The sequence below is a fragment of the Elephantulus edwardii genome, unplaced genomic scaffold (assembly GCF_000299155.1).
Source record: "Elephantulus edwardii isolate Elephantulus edwardi_28Jun2011 unplaced genomic scaffold, EleEdw1.0 scaffold00067, whole genome shotgun sequence".
NCBI classification, from domain to species: domain Eukaryota; kingdom Metazoa; phylum Chordata; class Mammalia; order Macroscelidea; family Macroscelididae; genus Elephantulus; species Elephantulus edwardii.
Window position 1 is genome coordinate 3061938 of NW_006399817.1, and position 18231 is coordinate 3080168.

Here is an 18231-nt window from a genome sequence, read left to right on the forward strand (position 1 = left end):
ATCTATGGATAGGATCCTGTCACTCACAGCATTGTACTTTAGGATGGATCAAGAAATTATCTTTTTTACTAAGTACAAAATCCTATTTTTCTTCACATTTTCATTACCTGTATAGTAGAGCGTATGATTGCCTGACTCAAAATGGACAATGCCAGTCGTTTTCATCTTTTTAATGCCTGTTGTTATATACCGTCAAGTTACTTGCCCCTCATAGCAACCCTATATACAACAGCTCTATACCCTCTCTATTCTGTGGCAATCTTATTGTCTGACACACTACTCCCATTACCCCAGTCACTGAATTAATCCATCTCATTGAGGGTCTTCCTCTCCTGTGCTGTCTGTCCCTCCACCCTCCCAAGCATTATGTCCCTCTCCAAGGAATGGTCACTCTTTGCAATACGTCCAAAATACATCAGATGAAGCTTCAGAACCCTTGCCTCCAAAAAGCAGCCTGGTTTCACCTTCTCTAGGATGAACTGTTTGTCCTCCTAGCCATCCATGGTATATTCAATACTCTTCTCCAGCACCATAGCTCAAAGGCACCAGTTCTCTATCACCTCTAGTCATTGTCCAGTGTTCTGATGCATAAAAAGTAATTGCAAAGACCATGCACACATTATTCTCCAGACTGACATCATTGTTCTTCAATATTTTGGAGATGTCTCTGACAGCAGACTTTCCCAATGCAATTCATCTTTTAATTTACTGGTTGCTGGTACCAAGAGTGTTGATTGTGGAGCCAGGTAAACTGAAGCTGTTAACAATCTCAATCTCTTCATTATCTATAATGATGCTGCCAATCGGCTCAGTGGTGAGAATCTTTGTCTTCTTGATATTGAGCTTCAATCCATACTGAAGGCTACAGTCCTTCAGTTCTTCCTCAGTTTCAGCAAGTATGGTTGTGTCGTCTGCATAACGCAGATTGTTGATGAGTCTTCCTCCAATCCTGATGCCACACTTCTTCTCATACAGCCCAGCATTCCAGATAATCTTTTCTACATATAGATTGAAAAGGTATGGATATATGGCACATCCCTGGCATAGACCCTTCTCAATTTTGAACCACGTGTTTCATTGCTCTGTTCTGATGACTGCCTCCTGATCCAAGTATAGATTTCAAATAAGTACAATCAAGTGCTCTGGGATTCTCATTCTTCTCAGAGTTAGCTACAGTTAGTTGTGATCTACACAGTCCAATGCTTTTGCATAGTCAGTGAAACACAGACATTCCTCTGGTACTTCCTGCTTTCAGAAAAGATCCATCTAACATTAGCTTTAATATCTCTAGTACCACCGCCTCTTCTAAACCCAGCAAGCACTTCAGGCAGTTCTCTGTTAATGGGCTATTCTAATCATTTTTTGATAATTTTCAGCAGAATCTTGCTTCATGTGATATAAATGATATTTTTCTATAATTTCTGCACTCTGTCAGTCACCTTTCTTTGGAATGGGAACAAACATAGATCTCTTCCAGGCAGTTGCCAGGTGGTTGTTCTCCAGATTTCTTAGCACAATTTGGTGAGCACATTCAGAGCAGTGTCTGTCAATATGTTGAAACATGTTAATTGATATGCCATCAGTTCCTGGGGCCCTGCTTTTTTGCCAATTCTTTCAGAACAGCTTTAACTTCTACCGTCAACACCACGGGCTCTTACTCATACATTGTTTCATTAAATTCTTCTGTGTCCACCAATTTCGTCTGGAACAGTGACTCTGTATACTCTTTCCATCTCCTTTTAATGTTTCCTGGATCATTTAATATTCTGCCAAAAGCCTCCTTAAGTATTGCAACACAAGGCTTGAATTCGTCCTTCAATTCTTTCAGTATGTCAATATTTTTGGTTCTGTTTCACTTTTAACAATGTCCAATTTTCCTACATTCATATTTTATTTTGTACATTCCACATTCCAATTATTAGTGGACATTTGCAACTAGTCCTCCTCATTTTTTGTGTCTTCTAATAAGAAGGCTCAGCATCCAGCACTATGCCTAATAGTTTAAGTGTACTCTGTCATTCATAGAGTTTTCCAAGGCCTGATATTTCAGAAGTGGATAGCCAGTTCTTCTTCCTATCCTATTTTAATTTGCGAACTCCACTGTAGTAGTGCATCTGAAGGATAATTTCTGTACCCCAAAAAGCAGATGCTAAGCAAACAAATATATGTGTATCTAAGCTGTTAAGAGCAGCAGCATACAAAAACACTACCTCAATACGAAAACTGACAGATAATTGATACCTAGCAGCAAACCATAAGGACAAGTAAACATACAGATACAATGACACAAGTATCAGGGATTCCCACATAAAGGCAGCAGCAAATGTCCAGAAGACCTAAAGATTGTCTGTCCTTGGTCTCTGGTGGGCACGTGGATCTATCCTGGTTAGGGGTCATGAGGTAAGGCCTCTAACTAATGCATAATATGATGGCTCAAGCTCCCATCTGTTATGTGGGTACTCGCTGGTATAGATGGTGCTCTGAGACTCCTGGCCTGGGTCCGGGCATACATCTGGGTGCTGCTCACCAGCAGGGTGGGTTCTCTGTCTAGCAAAAGTTCAGGAAGTTTTGGTGGCTTAGTAGTAAGGAGTTTCACTGCCAATTCAAAGGCACACAGTTTGAATCCACTGGCTCCTATATGAGAGAAAGATGGGCAGCCTCTTACCATGTGATTTACTACATCTGAAAACTTACTGGAGGATCACTTATGAGTCCATTTCAACTTGGCAATACATAGTTTAGTGCCACTAAGGTATTACTCTAAAAGCTAAATATTTATTGTTGTGTACCATTGAATCAGAACTGACCCATAACTAACTCTTCAGTGAGCTTTTAGAGGCAGTTAATCACATGGGAGGAAATTTCCCATCTTTTTCCCACACAGCAGCTGGTTCATTTCAATTGCCTTCTGTCAGGATTACAGTGCAGCTTTTTACCACTAGGCCACCAGATTTCCCTAACTGTGCTAACAGCATGTAACAAGATAAATAAATTAACTTTTCTACTGAAAACCAAATTATCCTTAATGTCTGAGCCTCAATATAGCCAACATGATTAAAATTTCATCTTTCCTAAATAAAAACAATCTCAGACAATTGTTAAGAAATTCCTTAGTGTTCAACAAAATTAATGTCATTTTTAAATATGTTGTTGTTGTTATGTGCCATCGAGTTGCTTGTGACTCATAGCGACCCTATGTACAACAGCTCGAAACTCTGCTCTGTCCTGTGCCAATCTCATTGTCTCCAACACACTCATCCTGATTGCCCCAGTCACCGAATCAATCCATCTCCCAGAGGGCCTTCCCCTCCTGTGCCTGCCGTCCACCCTCCCAAGCATGATGTCCCTCTCCAAGGACAGATCCCTCCTTACAAGATGACCAAATTATGTCAGACGAAGCCTCAGAATCCTTGCCTCCAAGGAGGAGCCCAGTTTAACCCTCTCCAGGATGAATCTGTTTGTTTTCTTAGCAGTCCATGGCACCCTCAGCACTCTTCTCCAACACCAAAGCTCAAAAGCACCAATTCTCCTTCTATCCTCCCTGGTCATTGTCCAGCTCTCTGATGCATAACAAGTGATTACAAAGACCATGGCCTGTACCAGATGCACCTTAGTCTCCAGAGACACAGCATTGCTCTTGGGTACTTTAGAGAGGTCCCTAACAGCAGACTTTCCCATCACAATACATCGTTTCGTTTCCAGGCTGCTGGTGCCAAGAGTGTTGATTGTGGAGCCAAGCAGACTAAAGCTGTGAACAATCTCAATCTCTTCACCATCCATCCTGATGCTGCCAATTGGTCCAGTGGTGAGAATCTTTATCTTCTTGACATTGAGCCTCAATCCATATTGAAGGTTGCAGTCCTTGACCCTCTGCAGCAAGTGCTCCAGGTCCTCCTCAGTTTCAGCAAGCAGGGTTGTGTCATTTGCATAGCGCAGATTGTTTATAGATCTTCCACCAATCCTGATACCACATTTCTCCTCATAGAGCCCAGTCTCCCGGATGATCTGTTCTTCATACAGGTTGAAAGGTATGGAGACAGGACACATCCCTGGCATATGCCCTTCCCAATTTTGAACCTTGCAATGTTTCCTTGCTCTGTTCTAATGACTGCCTCTTGGTTCAAGTATAAGTTTCGCATTAGAACGATCAAGTGTTCTGGGATTCCCATTCTTCTCAGAGTCAGCCACAGTTTGTAATGGTCCACACAGTCAAACGCCTTTGCATAATTAATGACGTACAGATAGACAGTCATCTGTTACTCCCTGCTTTCAGCCAATATCCATCTAACATTAGCTACAATATCCCTAGTACCACAACCCCTTCTAAACCCAGCCTGGACTTCTGGCCGTTTTCTACTGATGTGCTGTTCCAGTCGTTTTTGGATAATCTTCAACAGAATCTTGAACACGAATGAGCAAAGACCAGATGAGTTGTGGGAGGATATCAAGGGTATCATCCAAGAAGAGTGCAAACGTTCATTACAAAGACAGAAGAGGAAGAAAAGACCAAAACAGATGTCAGAAGAGACTGTGAATATTGCACTAGAGCACAAAGAAGCCAAAGCACAATAAAGAACTCAAGATACTAAAGAGTTGAACAAAAGATTTCAAAAGGCAGCGCAGGATGACAAAGTAAAATATTACAACGAAATGTTCAAGGAGTTGGAGTCAGAAAACCAAAAGGGTCAAATTCGCTCAGCAAAAGCTCAAGGAACTGAAGAACAAATTCAAACCTCGAGGATGCTTTAGGCAGAGTATTAAATGATCCAGGAGGCATCAAAAGAAGATGGAAAGAATATACTGAGTCATTGTATCGAAAGAATTAGCAGACACAGAAGAATTTAATGAAACAACATATGAGCAAGAACCTATGGTGATGAAGGAAGAAGTTCAGGCTGCTTTGAAAGAAATAGCAAAAAATAAGGACCAAGGAATAGGTGGTATACCAATTGGCATATTGGACATGCTCACCAAGTTGTGTCAAGAAATCTGGAGAACCACTTGGCCAACTGACTGGAAGAGATCTACATTTGTTCCCATTCCAAAGCAAGTTGACCCAACAGAATGTGGAAACTATAGAACAATATCGTTTTTAAATATAACTTTAGAAAAATATGGAAACATATTTATCAACATCATCTTTCCATGAAAATAGCACCATCCTGACTTTATCAAAGCATAATTTGCAGGAGTAAAAATATGCCTTAAAAACCCTTTTTTATTATCCCATCAACAATGTATAAGAATTCCTATCTCACCACATCCTCTCCAACATTTATTACTTGTTGCTCTGCTGAACTTTGCCACTGCTACTGGGGTAAGATGGCATCTCTTTGTAGTTCTGATTAGCATTTCTTTATGTGTTTGTTGGCCATCTGAATGTCCTCTTCTATGAAAAGTCTTTCGTAATTGGATTATCAGCCTTTTTCTTTTGGAGGCTCAGGGTATTCTGTAAATGTTTGTTACTAGACCTGTGTCTAAGAGAGTATTGCCGAATGTCTGTTCCTAGTCAGTAGGTTTTGTTTTCACCCTTTTGGGAAAAGTTTCTGATGAGCACAGAGATTTAATCTTTAGAAGGTCCCATTCATCAATTTTATCCTCTTCAGATTGTGCATTTCTGACTCTATTTGACAGGTTTTTTATGCCATAGACTAGACCTTCCAAGCTTGATCCCAATTTGTCTCTTATGAAATTATCAAAGGTTTGGGGCTTTATTCCCAGATCTCTGATCCACTTGGAGTTAATTTTTGTGTATAGTGTGAGGTGTGGATCCTGTTTTAGCTTTCTGCAGTTAGCAGTCCAGTTTTGCCAAGATAGGAAATCTCATACATTGTTGGTGGGATTTTAAAATGGTACAACCACTCTGGAAGTCAGTTTGGTATTTTCTCAAAAAAGCTGAAAATAGAAATTCTATCTGAACTAGCCATTCCACAACTTGAAATATATCCTGAGAAAATGAGAACTGAGGCACAAACAGACTTGTACACCAATGTTCATAGCACCATTATTCACGTTTACAAGAACATAGAAACAGACCAAAATGCCCAATTGGAATGGATTGAGAAATTATGGTACAGACACACAATGGAATTCTATGCAGCACACAGGAGCAATGATTTTGTAAATTACTATCTTACACAGGAAGGTCTGGAGAACATTACGCTAAGTAAACTAACTCAGTCTCGTAAAAACAAATACTGTATAAGAACATTATTGTAGAACTAGTACAAGGATCCAAGGGGCGGAGTCTTAATCATAGGGTCACACGGGTCACACAGTTTGATGGGGGGAGAGAGGGGTGGGCAATGGAAAGGGCAAGATCCTCAGGTATGTATGAGAAACAATGTATATGACTTTGTAAGTAAACCAGTATTTTTTTTTTAAAATCTTTTTTATAAATTTTTAATTCTTTTCATCATCCATCCTTGATCTACTGTTGTTGTTATGTGTCTTCAAGTCGCCTACAACTCAGAGAGACCCTATGTACAGCAGCTCTGAAGCCTGCCCTGTCCTGAACCAGACTCACTGATTCCAACATACCTACCCCATTGCCCCAGTTACATGATCTACTATTATATAAGAATTCCTTTACAACCATGTCTGAACAATTTCTTTTGTTTTATTTTTATTATTTCTACCATCAAAATATTAAGGCAGCACAAAATTCCTGAATTGTAGCATGGAAAACACATCTATAACCTTCATCCAATTCACAACAAAGGGTCTTTAAAATATATAAAGTAATTGTGACTTCTAACAAAGATTTCTCATTATTGATACTATTTAATAGGTTTATAATAATAATCCTCAAAATTACCATTTTACAAACCTTTATTTTAAAAATTAATTATTAAAAAGCAAAATTTTACCCCTTCCTATCTTTAATATTCATGTTTCAGCTACTTTGATGTACTATACCAGATCAAACTAGCTTTATATTTTTGTAAACAATTAGCTTTGTTTTTTAAAATCAAACCTAAATAATATTTACACAAATATATGGTATTCTCTCTACTAAATTTTCTTTTCTTTTCGGATCCTTGGTAAATTGTTCAGGAGATATCTCTCACTAGGAACAGTACCGTTCATAGTATGGCAAAATGTATTAACATAAAAGTCAGAACACCAATGCCTTAAGGCACTAAGTGCCTTAAGATTTTCCTACTCATATATAGAAATATGTATTTGTATGCCCTTATAGGTATCTAAATTATCATATTTCCCCTGTTATAATCACCAGGGCAATAATAGTCCATAAATTATTAACTAACACATGTTACATTACACGTTTGATAATCTTCTTTAGCCTAAATATTTGCTTTTTTTTTCTTCTTGTTATAGTCAACATTATGCTAGCTGAGGAGGCAACTGAATTGTTACTTTATAATACATTCTAGAGAAAATGACAGTGAAGCTCAATAATAGCTGAAAGAGTCTCATGAAAGAAACATAAATTAAAATTGATCTATCAAATTTTCCGATTCATTTAATTTCCATCAAACATAGATATGTCTTCCTGTTTATGAAGGAAAAAGGGGTTTATGTTGATTGGTTTGTTTTATGAAACTAAAGATTTTATTGTTTTCAAAGACATTTATGATGCCTTAGTAGTCCTGAAGCAGCCTGTCTCAGTTTGCTGTTTCCCAGAACTAGGATGAATGAGTGGCCTGCAGAAAAAAGAGTTGATAGGAATATGATAACAACATTGACTTCTTGATTCTGCAATACAAAGACAATCGCGTGTGCCGTTATGTTGCAAGAAGAGTGGACTGTGAAGAGGAGGAGGAAAGACATCACCATTTTCATGGCCTTTTTATGAGCCTCTGTGTTAAAGTCACTTGTGTCCATAAAGTTGAGCTGCAAATTCCTGACGTGTCTCATCAAGGACAAAAATAAAAGAAGCAATGAAGTCAGAGACAGAAGAAAGGGGATTGAATATGTCACACACAAAACAATTAAGCTGTCAAAAGATTTACTTATATCTGAAGACCAAGTGAAGTTGTTTTCATGTTTTGCAAAGACAACAATCCAGACAGCATTGCTTCTATATGTTAACACAAGGTTGGAAAGCAGTAAAACCAAAGAAATCAGTAAAAGGACAAGTAGTACTCTATTGCTTCTTCTCTTCAGCCAGGCAAAGCAGGAGTGTGAGAATTTGGCTATTTTAAAGAAGTAGAAAACACTGAGGCAGGTGGCAAACCAGTTGGTAAGGTGATTAGCCAATGCCCAGGAAGCAGTTAAAAATTGTGTGACTTTATCAATAGCATATATATGTGGCCATAATAATATCATAAATAATTCAACAAGTACTATCCAAAGAAAGGTGATTCTTGAGATAGCCAAAAGAGTAAAGATACAGTCAGCTGATGAGATCTTTTTATTCTTTACCCAGTCAATGCAGTTCACTAATCCAATGAATCCATTTCCTAACATTCCCATTATAAATGCTCCTGTTGTCAGGACCAGTAATGTGCTTACAGTTCCTGATAGCATTTCTGTGACAAGAAATCCAGAATTCTAATATTGTATCTCACTGGTACTTACGCTTTCCCAATATTGCTGAATGAGCAGCTTGCTCCTTTTAACTTTTACATTAAAAATGTATTAAATTATTTAGTTCTGCTGTTTGGTACCACCGTCCTTTTCTTCATGAAAGGTCTAATATTTTGTTAATTCCAGCCATCAACATGACATATGCCCAGGGCAATTCAATCACACAAATTCTACTTAAAAACCTTCAAATATCTTTCAATTGGCTACTGATTTTGAAATTAAAATTAAATGAGCCTGTTTGTCATTGTCATTGACAGCAGTTTTCTATTTGTGATGAAATCTGAAAGAGTGAAGTCAGGTATGCAAACATGCAAATATAAGAAAAATTTCTTTCCACTGATTTGTACTTTCCTCCTTCACTGAAACATAATATGACTTAGATTCAAATATCTTCATTTTAACTAAACACTCTAGAAATATCTATGGTTTCATTACAGAAATTCATTTATTTGATAAAGATTGTATTTTAGTTAAAATGTTTTAGATTAAATAAGCACATTAGAAATTCTTAAAAGCACCATCAAGGATCTTAGAGATTATTGGAACAAAACACCCATAGATTGCTTATTTCTATTGAATAACACAAGTTTGATCCAAGTGCAAGTGGGACACAAAGAGTTTGTTACAAACTCTTTAAATTCATTACTTTTTAAAAATTTCTTGAAAGTAGTGACCACATATTTGAGTTTTAAAGCTTTTGTGGGTTAAGAAGTGACTAGAAGAAACTTTTTAAGAATGATATAAACACACATATAATTGTACCATTTAAGAATGATATAAACACACATATAATTGTACCAAAATCATATGTCCATCTGAACCATTCTCATTAATTCTTGACTTATTGCCAATTAATTACTGGGTTTTGATTCTGAGAAAACTCTCACCAGCTGAAAGGAAAATGAAAATACTGGAAAAAAAATTTTCCAAAACAGTGAGAAAAGAGGGATGTTCCCTTAATTCTGTTTTGTAGGAAACTAAATCATAGCAAAACACATCAATTTTTAGTGTATCTGATGGAGCTTCCCCCACCCTCTTTTATACCATCCACTTGTATTTCTGTTACAGAAGGTCTAGGTAAGTAAGACATGCTTTAAAGCTTGGCCCAGTTCAAAGGAGATGGGAGTTTAAGTAGGCACTTAATAAGAAAAACAGCCTACAAGAGAGAACAGATAAAACCACTTGAAATTAAGAAAGACATGACATGACTTTCAGAAGTTATTCTAAGTAAGAAATTTTCTCCAATTCATTAATTCATTGAAAAATCATTACTGGGAAATCAGAGGTGGTACACAGCTGACCTTTCAGCAGGTTGTTTGGGGCTATAATCAGCATGGGAGGACACTGTCCAGCTTTCTCCCATGGAGCTACTTGTGAATTTGAACCAGCCACTTTTAGGTTAGCAGTGCAACTACTTATTGACTATGCTTGAAGAGGGTGAAAGCAAGTTTCTCCTTGTAGTTAGGATTTTAAAGCTCCATCTCACACACTTTGGGCACATGCCTAGAAGGACCGGTCCTTAGAAAAGGACAGCATGCTTGGAAGCATAGACGGATGACAGAAGAGAGGAAGATCCCAACTGAGATGGATTGATACAGTAACTGGGGCAATGGGGGTAGGTGTGTTGGAGTCAGTGAGACTGGCTCGGGACAGGGAAGGCTTCAAGGCTGTTGTACATAGGGTCGCTATGAGTCACAGGTGACTTGATGGCACATAACAACAACAACAGCCACCAAAGCTCCCCATTTACTCTTTACAATGCTCTCCAGTCAACTGCAACTCATAGCAACCCTATGACTAATATATCAGAACTTTGTCCTATCATGCTTTACATTCACAATCTCTAATATGCTTGCGCTCATTATTATAGTTACTATGCATGGTGTTAGGATTTTTAAGAACAATTTTTCTACTTTGTTGCCTTTGATTTGACCATATGACCCCGTGGGAAGGTGCAAGTAAAATAAATCTTTGCGGCTGCACTCACCAAACTTAGCTCGTGTTGGGAGGTGGCATGTCCTGCTGCCTCAACTACACACACACGGCTTGTAGTTGATCAGTATCATAAGCATCATCAGCAGATGCAAGGCCATCACAAGAAAGAAAGCTAACTAGACTGTCAGACTCTGTGACAAGATGTAGCCTGAAGGAGCCAGACAGAGCCAGGGCCAAAGCTCTTGAGATGGGAACCTCCACATTAGGAAACATGAATCAGAGGAAATAGCACACATTGTTTGGGAACAGAGGTTCCTGCCCAAGAGATACCTTATAGTTGATGGAGAAGCTGCCTGGATTCATTGAGGGAATGTATTTTGCTTGTGTCCACAATCAACACCCATGGCACCAGCAGTCAGGAAATCAAAAGATTTGCATTGGAAAACATTTTTTGCTATCAGGGACCTCTCTATAGTACTGAAGAGCAAAGAGGTCAGTCTAGAAGGGTGCACTTGAACCAAGCCACGGTTTATGCATTACTTGCTATGGACAATGAATAAGGATGATAGAAAAAGAATCAATGCCTTTGCCTTATTCTAGGCCATGATCATCATTTTTTACTTATTTGAGACCATTGCTGTAGTCACTGTGTCAATGAGTTGTGGTGCTGGAGAAGAGTATTGGCCATACTGTGGACTGCCAACAATACAGGTCTGTCCTGGCAAAAGTGAAACCGAGCTGCTCCTTGGAGATAAGGATTTTGAAGCTCTGTCTTGCATACTTTGGGCTTTTTGCCAGGAGGGACCTGTCCTTGGAGAAGGACATCATGCTTGGAAGTGTGGAAAGACAGCACAAGAAAGAAAGACCCTAGATGAGATGAACTGACTCAGTAACTGGGATAGTGGGAGTATGTGTTTCAGAGACAATGAAATTAGCTCAAGAAAGGGCAGGGTTCAGAGCTGCTGTACAAAGGGTCGCTATGAGTTGCAGGCGATGTAACAGCATACATCAATGTCTTGCTGTTGACTGAGAAGTTGTCTGAACTATATGAGAGATTGTGTCTTCCTGTTAATCTAGCTTGGGACTTCTGTTTACAAAACCTGGACTTTCACTGTGCATGATATCCATTGCCTTCCACTTCCCAACCTCTTTCCCTAATAAATCTCACAAAACTGTGAGTGAAAACAAATTCTGTATAGGCTGCATGCTCATTTGCAATTAATTTCAGACCTAGTAATTATTAGAAGTAGGTGCAGGAGAGTAGTGGGGGATGTCTGAACTTACAGGGATCAGTTTTATACTGTGGATATTTTTGATGGGGACAGTTCCCCCTTGTGGATTTAGAAGAGGTCAGGTTTCACTGTCCCCATATTATCCTTTTACAGAGTCAATCCATCTCCTTCAGAGTCTCCTCTTTTTTCCAACCCTCCTCCTTTCCCATATGCTGGCTTTTTCTAAGAACTGGCTGCTCTTGACAGCACGCTCAAAGTATGTGAGACAATGTTTCATCCTCCTTACCTCTAAGGATTAATCGGGTTGTGTTTCCTCTAAGACAGACTTATTTGTTCTTTTGGTGGTCCATAGGCTATTTCGTACTCTTTACTAATTATTCATTTTGCTTAGATCCATAGTCAAATGATTCATTTACTTAAATTCATTTTACTAAAATCCATAGTTGTTTATTGTTGTTGTTAGGTGCATCTGCATACCAAAGATTGCCGATGAGTCTGCCTCTGACCTGATACGACATTCTTCATACAGGCCAGCTTCTCAAACTATTTGCTCATAATATAGATTGAATAAGTAAGGACAAACGATACAATCCTGTCTGACACCTTTCTTAATTTTAAACCAGGCAGTTTTTCTATGCTCCTCTCAGACAACAACTTCTTGCTCTATGTGTAGATTCCCTACGGGCATAATTAAGTCATGTAGCTTTCCCATTCTTCTCAATGTTCTCCATAGTTTATGATACACACAGTCAAATGCTTTTACATAGTCAACAAAGCACAAATAGATAACCTTCTGTTATTCTCTGGTTTCATACAGGATCCTTGTAATATTAGCAATGATATCCCTGTAGCCACAGCCTCTTTGAAATCCGGCTTGATCTTCTGACAGCTCTCTATCAAAGTACTGTTCTAGCCATTTTGGATGAACTTTAGCAATATTTTGTTTGCATGTGGTATTGATAATTTCCAGATTCTGTTGGATTATCCTTCTTAGAAATGGAAACAAATATGGATCTCCTCCAGTCAGTTGGCCAGGTAGCTGTCCTCCATAGTTCCTGGCATAGGGCATCTGCTATTTGAAACATGTCAATTGGTATCCATCAATTCCTGGGGTCTTTTTTTGTTGCTGTTGCCAATGCCTTCAGTGCAGCTTCAGTATCTTCTTTACCATTGGCTTTTGGTCATATAGTACTTCCTGAAGTTCTTCAATGTAAAAAATTATTTTTGGTACGATGATTCCTTCCAACTTCTTTTGATGGACCCTGAATCATTCACAGTTTTCCCCCTATTTCTCAGGATAGCAGCTTGAGGCTTAAATTTGTTTTTCTGCTCTTTCAATTTGATAAATGCTAAGCAAGTACTTCTCTTTTTATTCTTCAATTCCAGCTCTTTGCATATTCCATTATAATGCTTTGTTTTCTCCATTTGTTTTACCCTTTGACATCTTCTGCTCAACTATTTTGCTTCAGCATCTCATCCCTTTGTTTTGGCTTCTCAAGTGCTCTAAACCAATTTTTTATAATCTCTTCTGACATCCATTTTGGTTTTTTTCTTTTCCTTTGTAATGATCTTTTGCTCTCTTCATGAATGATATCCTTGGTGCAATCCTACAACTCTTCTGATCTTCAATCATTGATGATCAATGCCTTAAACTTGCTCTTAAGATTATTTTTAACTTCAGGTGGGGTGGGTTCGAGGTTGTATTTTGGTTCTTGTGTACTTGTTTTCATTATCTTCCGTTTCCTTTTGAACCTGCACATGAGTAACTGATAGTCTGTTCCATAGTCAGTACCTGGCCTGATATTTACTTTTTCTTTCTTTAAAAAAAAATTACACTAGCTTATTTGTTCTGCACGGAAAAGGTATGGAGATAGGACACATCCCTGGCGTACACCCTTCCCAATTTTTTTTCCTTGCTCTGTTCTGACAAGTGCCTCTTGGTCCAAGTAAGTATAGGTTTCTCATTAGCATGATCAAGTGTTCTGGGATTCCTATTCTTCTCAGAGTTAGCCAAATGCATAATCAATGCATTTGCCTAATCAATAAAACACAGGTAGACCTCTGGTATGCCCTGCTTTCTGCCAAGATCCATCTAACATTAGCTACAATATCCCTAGTACCACAATCCCTTCTAAACCGAGCCTGGACTTCTGGCAGTTCTCTGCTGATGTGCTTGCTGTTCCAGTTGTTTTTGGATAATCTTCAGCAGAATCTTGCTTGCATGTGAAATCAATGATATTGTTCTATAGTTTCCACACTCCGTTGGGTCACCCTTCTTTGGAGTGGGAACAAGTATAGATCTCTTCCAGTCAGTTGGCCAAGTAGTTGTTCTCTAGATTTCTTGGCACAACTTGGTGAGCACATTCAGGGCATCATCTGTTAGTTAAAATGCGTCACTTGGTATACCATGTATTCCTGAGGCCTTATTTTTTGCTATTTCCTTCAAAGCAGCTTGAACTTCTTCCATAGGTTCTTGCTCAGATGTTGTTTCATTGAATTCTTCTATGTCTGCTAATTCTTTTCTATTCAGTGACTCAGTATATTTTTTCCATCTTCTTTTAATATTTCCTGCATCATTTAAGAATTGATGCCTTTGAGCTATGGTGCTGGAGAAGAGTATATCATGAATATACCATGGACTGCTAAGAAAACAAACAGGTTCATCCTAGAGAGGGTTAAACAGATTGTTCCTTGGAGGCAAGGATTCTGAAGCTTCATCTGACATATTTTGGACGTGTTGCAAGGAGGGACCAGTCCTTGGAGAGGGGTGTCATGCTTGGGAGGGTATAGGGACAGCATAGGAGAGGAAGATCCTCTATGAGGTGGATTGATTCAGTGACTGGGGTAATTGGCGTAGGTGTGTTGGAGACAGTGTGATTAGCACAGGACAGAGCAGGGTTTAAGGATGTTGTACATAGGTTCACTATAAGTCACAAATGACTCAACAGCACATAACAACATACTAGTTTATTTACAAAATTTGAATACATTCTTTTTCAGACCAGATTCCTCCACCCCTTTCTTTCACCCCTCCCCATCAAATTGTACAACCCCATGATTAATCCACCCTACGCCCAGATCACCCACACACACAATCTGCCCTCTCTTCCACACTCCCCCATCCTTGGATCCTCATACTCATTCTACAATAATGGTTTAATACAATGTTTGTCCATTTGGGACTGAGTCATTTCACTCAGCATAATGCTCTCCAGTCCCTCCCAAGCTAGATTGTTGTTGTTTTTAAGTGCTGTAGAGTCACAGGCAACTCATAGTAACCCTACGAATGAAAGTCCTGGACACCTCCTGTATAACTTCTGTCCTTTCTCCAGGTTCATAGGGTTTCCAGAGGCAAGCTATTATGGAAGTGGATGCCACTCCTGCTTCCAAGCTTCTTTTAATCAGGGAGCTCCACCAAACACTCTCCACTGTGGGTAAGCATTCTTGCATTTGGCTCATCAGTGTCACAGTGTTCGGCTTCACAGCAACCAGGAGTTACCTCTGTATAGCAAGTGGACATGTCAGGGTTACACGACCTAGAAGAATGTTTCACCAAAAACAATTAAAGGCAGGCCTGAGGGCCACAGAGTAGAGTCACCCTCCTTTGGCTTTGGAGTATGGCTTCAGTCCACCAGGCCCACTGCTCTCTCTTTCTACAATGGTGGTGGTGGTGGTGGTGGTGGTGGTGGTGTTAAGTGCCATCAAGTCGCAGGCGATTCATAGCGACCCTATGAACCAAAGTCCTGGACACCTCCGGTGTAACTTTTGTCCTTTCTGCAGGTTCATAGGGTTTCCAGAGGAAAGCTATTATGGACATGGATGCAACTCCTGCTTTCAACCCAAGCTAGGTAGTAATTTAAAAAAAAAAAACATTGCTCCTGCGTACAGCGTAGTATTCCATTGTGCAAATGTACCATAATTTCTCAATCCATTCAGTTATTGTTGGACATCTTGGCTGTCTCCATGTTCTTGTGATGATGAATAACACTGCTATGAATACCGGTGTTCAAGCCTCCATTTATGCCTTAATTCTCTTTTTTTTAAGAGTATACTCTTTTTTTGGTTTTTTTTTTTCCTTAGGATTGCCAGTGATTTTTTTTTGGGGGGGGGTGGGGGATTTCAATTCATTCATTGTTGCACTTTTCTCCCTGCCCACCCCTCCCCCTCAGTAAACCCTTCTATTTGAAAAGTAAAAGAAAAAAGCTTTTCTTGTTTAACAATTCCTCCTCCCAGGTCCAGCTTTGTGAGGAAGTATCAAATTGCTTTCCAGAATGGTTGTACCATTTTTTAAAAGAAATTTTTTTTCTTACTAATTTCAATGAAAATGTACAGAAACTTTCTATTTCCATTCATTCATTGTTGCACTTTTCTCCCCACCCATACCTCCTCCCACCCCAGTAACCCTTCCTTGAAAAGTCAAAGAAAAATTATTTCATTGTTTTACGATCCCTCCCCCCCAGGTCCACTCCACTATGCAACCTTTGTTCTGGACTCCCATCTTGACAAAAATACCTAATCACATATCCCTCTTAAACAGTTTTCTCCCTCATCTGTTTCAAGGCAGTATACATTATTGAAACCATCTTTCTCAGTCTCCCCTCAACTCCGAGGTCAGTCCTGTTTTAAAACAGTGGCATCATGCAGTGTTTGTCCTTTTGTGACTGAGATACTTCACTCAACATAATGTCCTCCAGGGTTACCCATTTTGAATAATATTGCTTGAGTTCCTTGTTTTTCAAAGCAGCATAATATTCCATTGTGTGAATATACCACAGCTTCTCTATCCATTCATTTGTTGATGGGGACTTAGGTTGTTTCCAACTCCTTGCTACTGTGAACAAAGCCACGATAAACATGGATGTGAAAATATCTGCTTGTTTGGCAGTTATGGTCTCTTTGGGGTATATTCACAGTAGTGGAATTGCTGGGTCGAATGATATCTCTATTTGCAACTTTTTGAGAAAGTGCCATACCGCCTTCCAGAGTGGTTACACAATGGGTGTACCATTTTACAATACCACCAACAATGTATAAGAGTTCCTATCTCACCACATCCTCTCCAACATTTATTACTTGCTGTCCTGTTAAACTTTGCCATTGTTACTAGAGTAAGATGGTTTCTCATTGTGGTTTTGATTTGCATCTCTTATTGCCAGTGATTTTGAGCATTTCTTGATGTGTCTGTTGCCTGGCCTGATTTTTATTGATGTAGTGAATACAATTCCTATGAGGTCCTTCTTGTCTGTTTAAGGGTAGATCTCCTTAGGAACGTGGGTCACATGGTACTTATGCTTGGACGTTGAAAAAACTCTAGAGAGCTTTTTGTCAGATTTATATCTGTCTATCTGGTTTGTGGTATCCAGAGCTGAATAAGTGCTATATTTACTAACACTGGATTTGTAAATATCCAGGGTCAGCTGTCTGTAATCTTACTTCTCAATAATGGACATGCTAGTCTCTGAAGCCTTCAATTAGCAGTCCCCAAAGCAATCCTTATACAACCCTACTTCTCAACAATAACCTTAGAAGCACAGCCTATGAAACCAGTATGTTTTAAAACCAGTAGTCTGAAACTTTGCTGACAATTTGGATTCAGCTGCCCAGACTCCATCTCTAGAGGTCTAACATATAGACTGAGACTTGCTTCTGTAGGCACATGAGCCATTTTCTTGAAATCAATGTCTATCAACTTCTCTAACAATCTGTTCACCTATCTATTTATCTAATCTAATCTCCACTGGTTTTGCTTCTCTAGGGAACCTAGCCTGAACTAAGAAAGGGTTCAACTATCTCCACTGGGTGAAGATTATCATATTTACATAAAAGTATTCTGTACTGTCACTGTAAAGTCTGGCTTACATACATACAATGGCATTTTAAAATTTATTTATTCCTCTCATAAATTTATTCCTTATGGTTATAGAATACGTAATCTCTTAACACCATATATGTAGGTCTATAGGTCTAACAGGATAAATCCTTTTCAATATACCCATATTCTACAGTATACCAAGGCAGATTTGATATTTCAACTTATTTAGTATTATCTTTCATTTTCATTGAGTCAAAATCAACTCAAACTAACTCACTAGGGTATTTTTAGAGGCTGTCAATCATACAGGAGGAGATTTTCTATCTTTCTCCCTCAGAGCCACTGGTAGAATTGAAACCACTAGGAAGCCAACACTTTTAGTTTAGCAGCACAGCCCCCTATGGACTGCACCACCATCTGTTGTTGTTGTTAAGTGTCATTGAGTGCCATCAATTCATAGCGATCTGGACTCTGTACTGTCCAATATCCTTATCATCCTCAACACCTTTGACTTCATTGCCATAGACACTGTGCCATTCTATCCCACTGTGGGTCTTTCTCTCCTTCATTGACACTCTACCTTTTAAAGTATGACATCCCTTTCTAAGGAATAGCCTCTCCTAATCCACAGGAGCCAAAATATGACTTTTATTTCATCCCACCTGAATTTCAGAATCATCTCAAGAACAGGTTTGAAGC

The 18231-nt window shown here is 39.0% G+C and overlaps 1 protein-coding gene across 1 annotated transcript; it reads right to left on the minus strand.

Moving 5' to 3' along the window:
* Nucleotides 1-7584: 7584 nt before the first annotated feature.
* On the minus strand, nt 7585-8439 carry LOC102846795 (taste receptor type 2 member 42-like). The gene is made up of 3 exons (XM_006888466.1): nt 8358-8439; nt 8110-8252; nt 7585-7857 (listed from the first exon to the last, which is right to left on the minus strand). The coding sequence occupies exons 1-3, from the start codon at nt 8437-8439 to the stop codon at nt 7585-7587; spliced, it is 498 nt and encodes a 165-aa protein (XP_006888528.1).
* Between the last annotated feature and the right edge of the window lie 9792 nt (nt 8440-18231).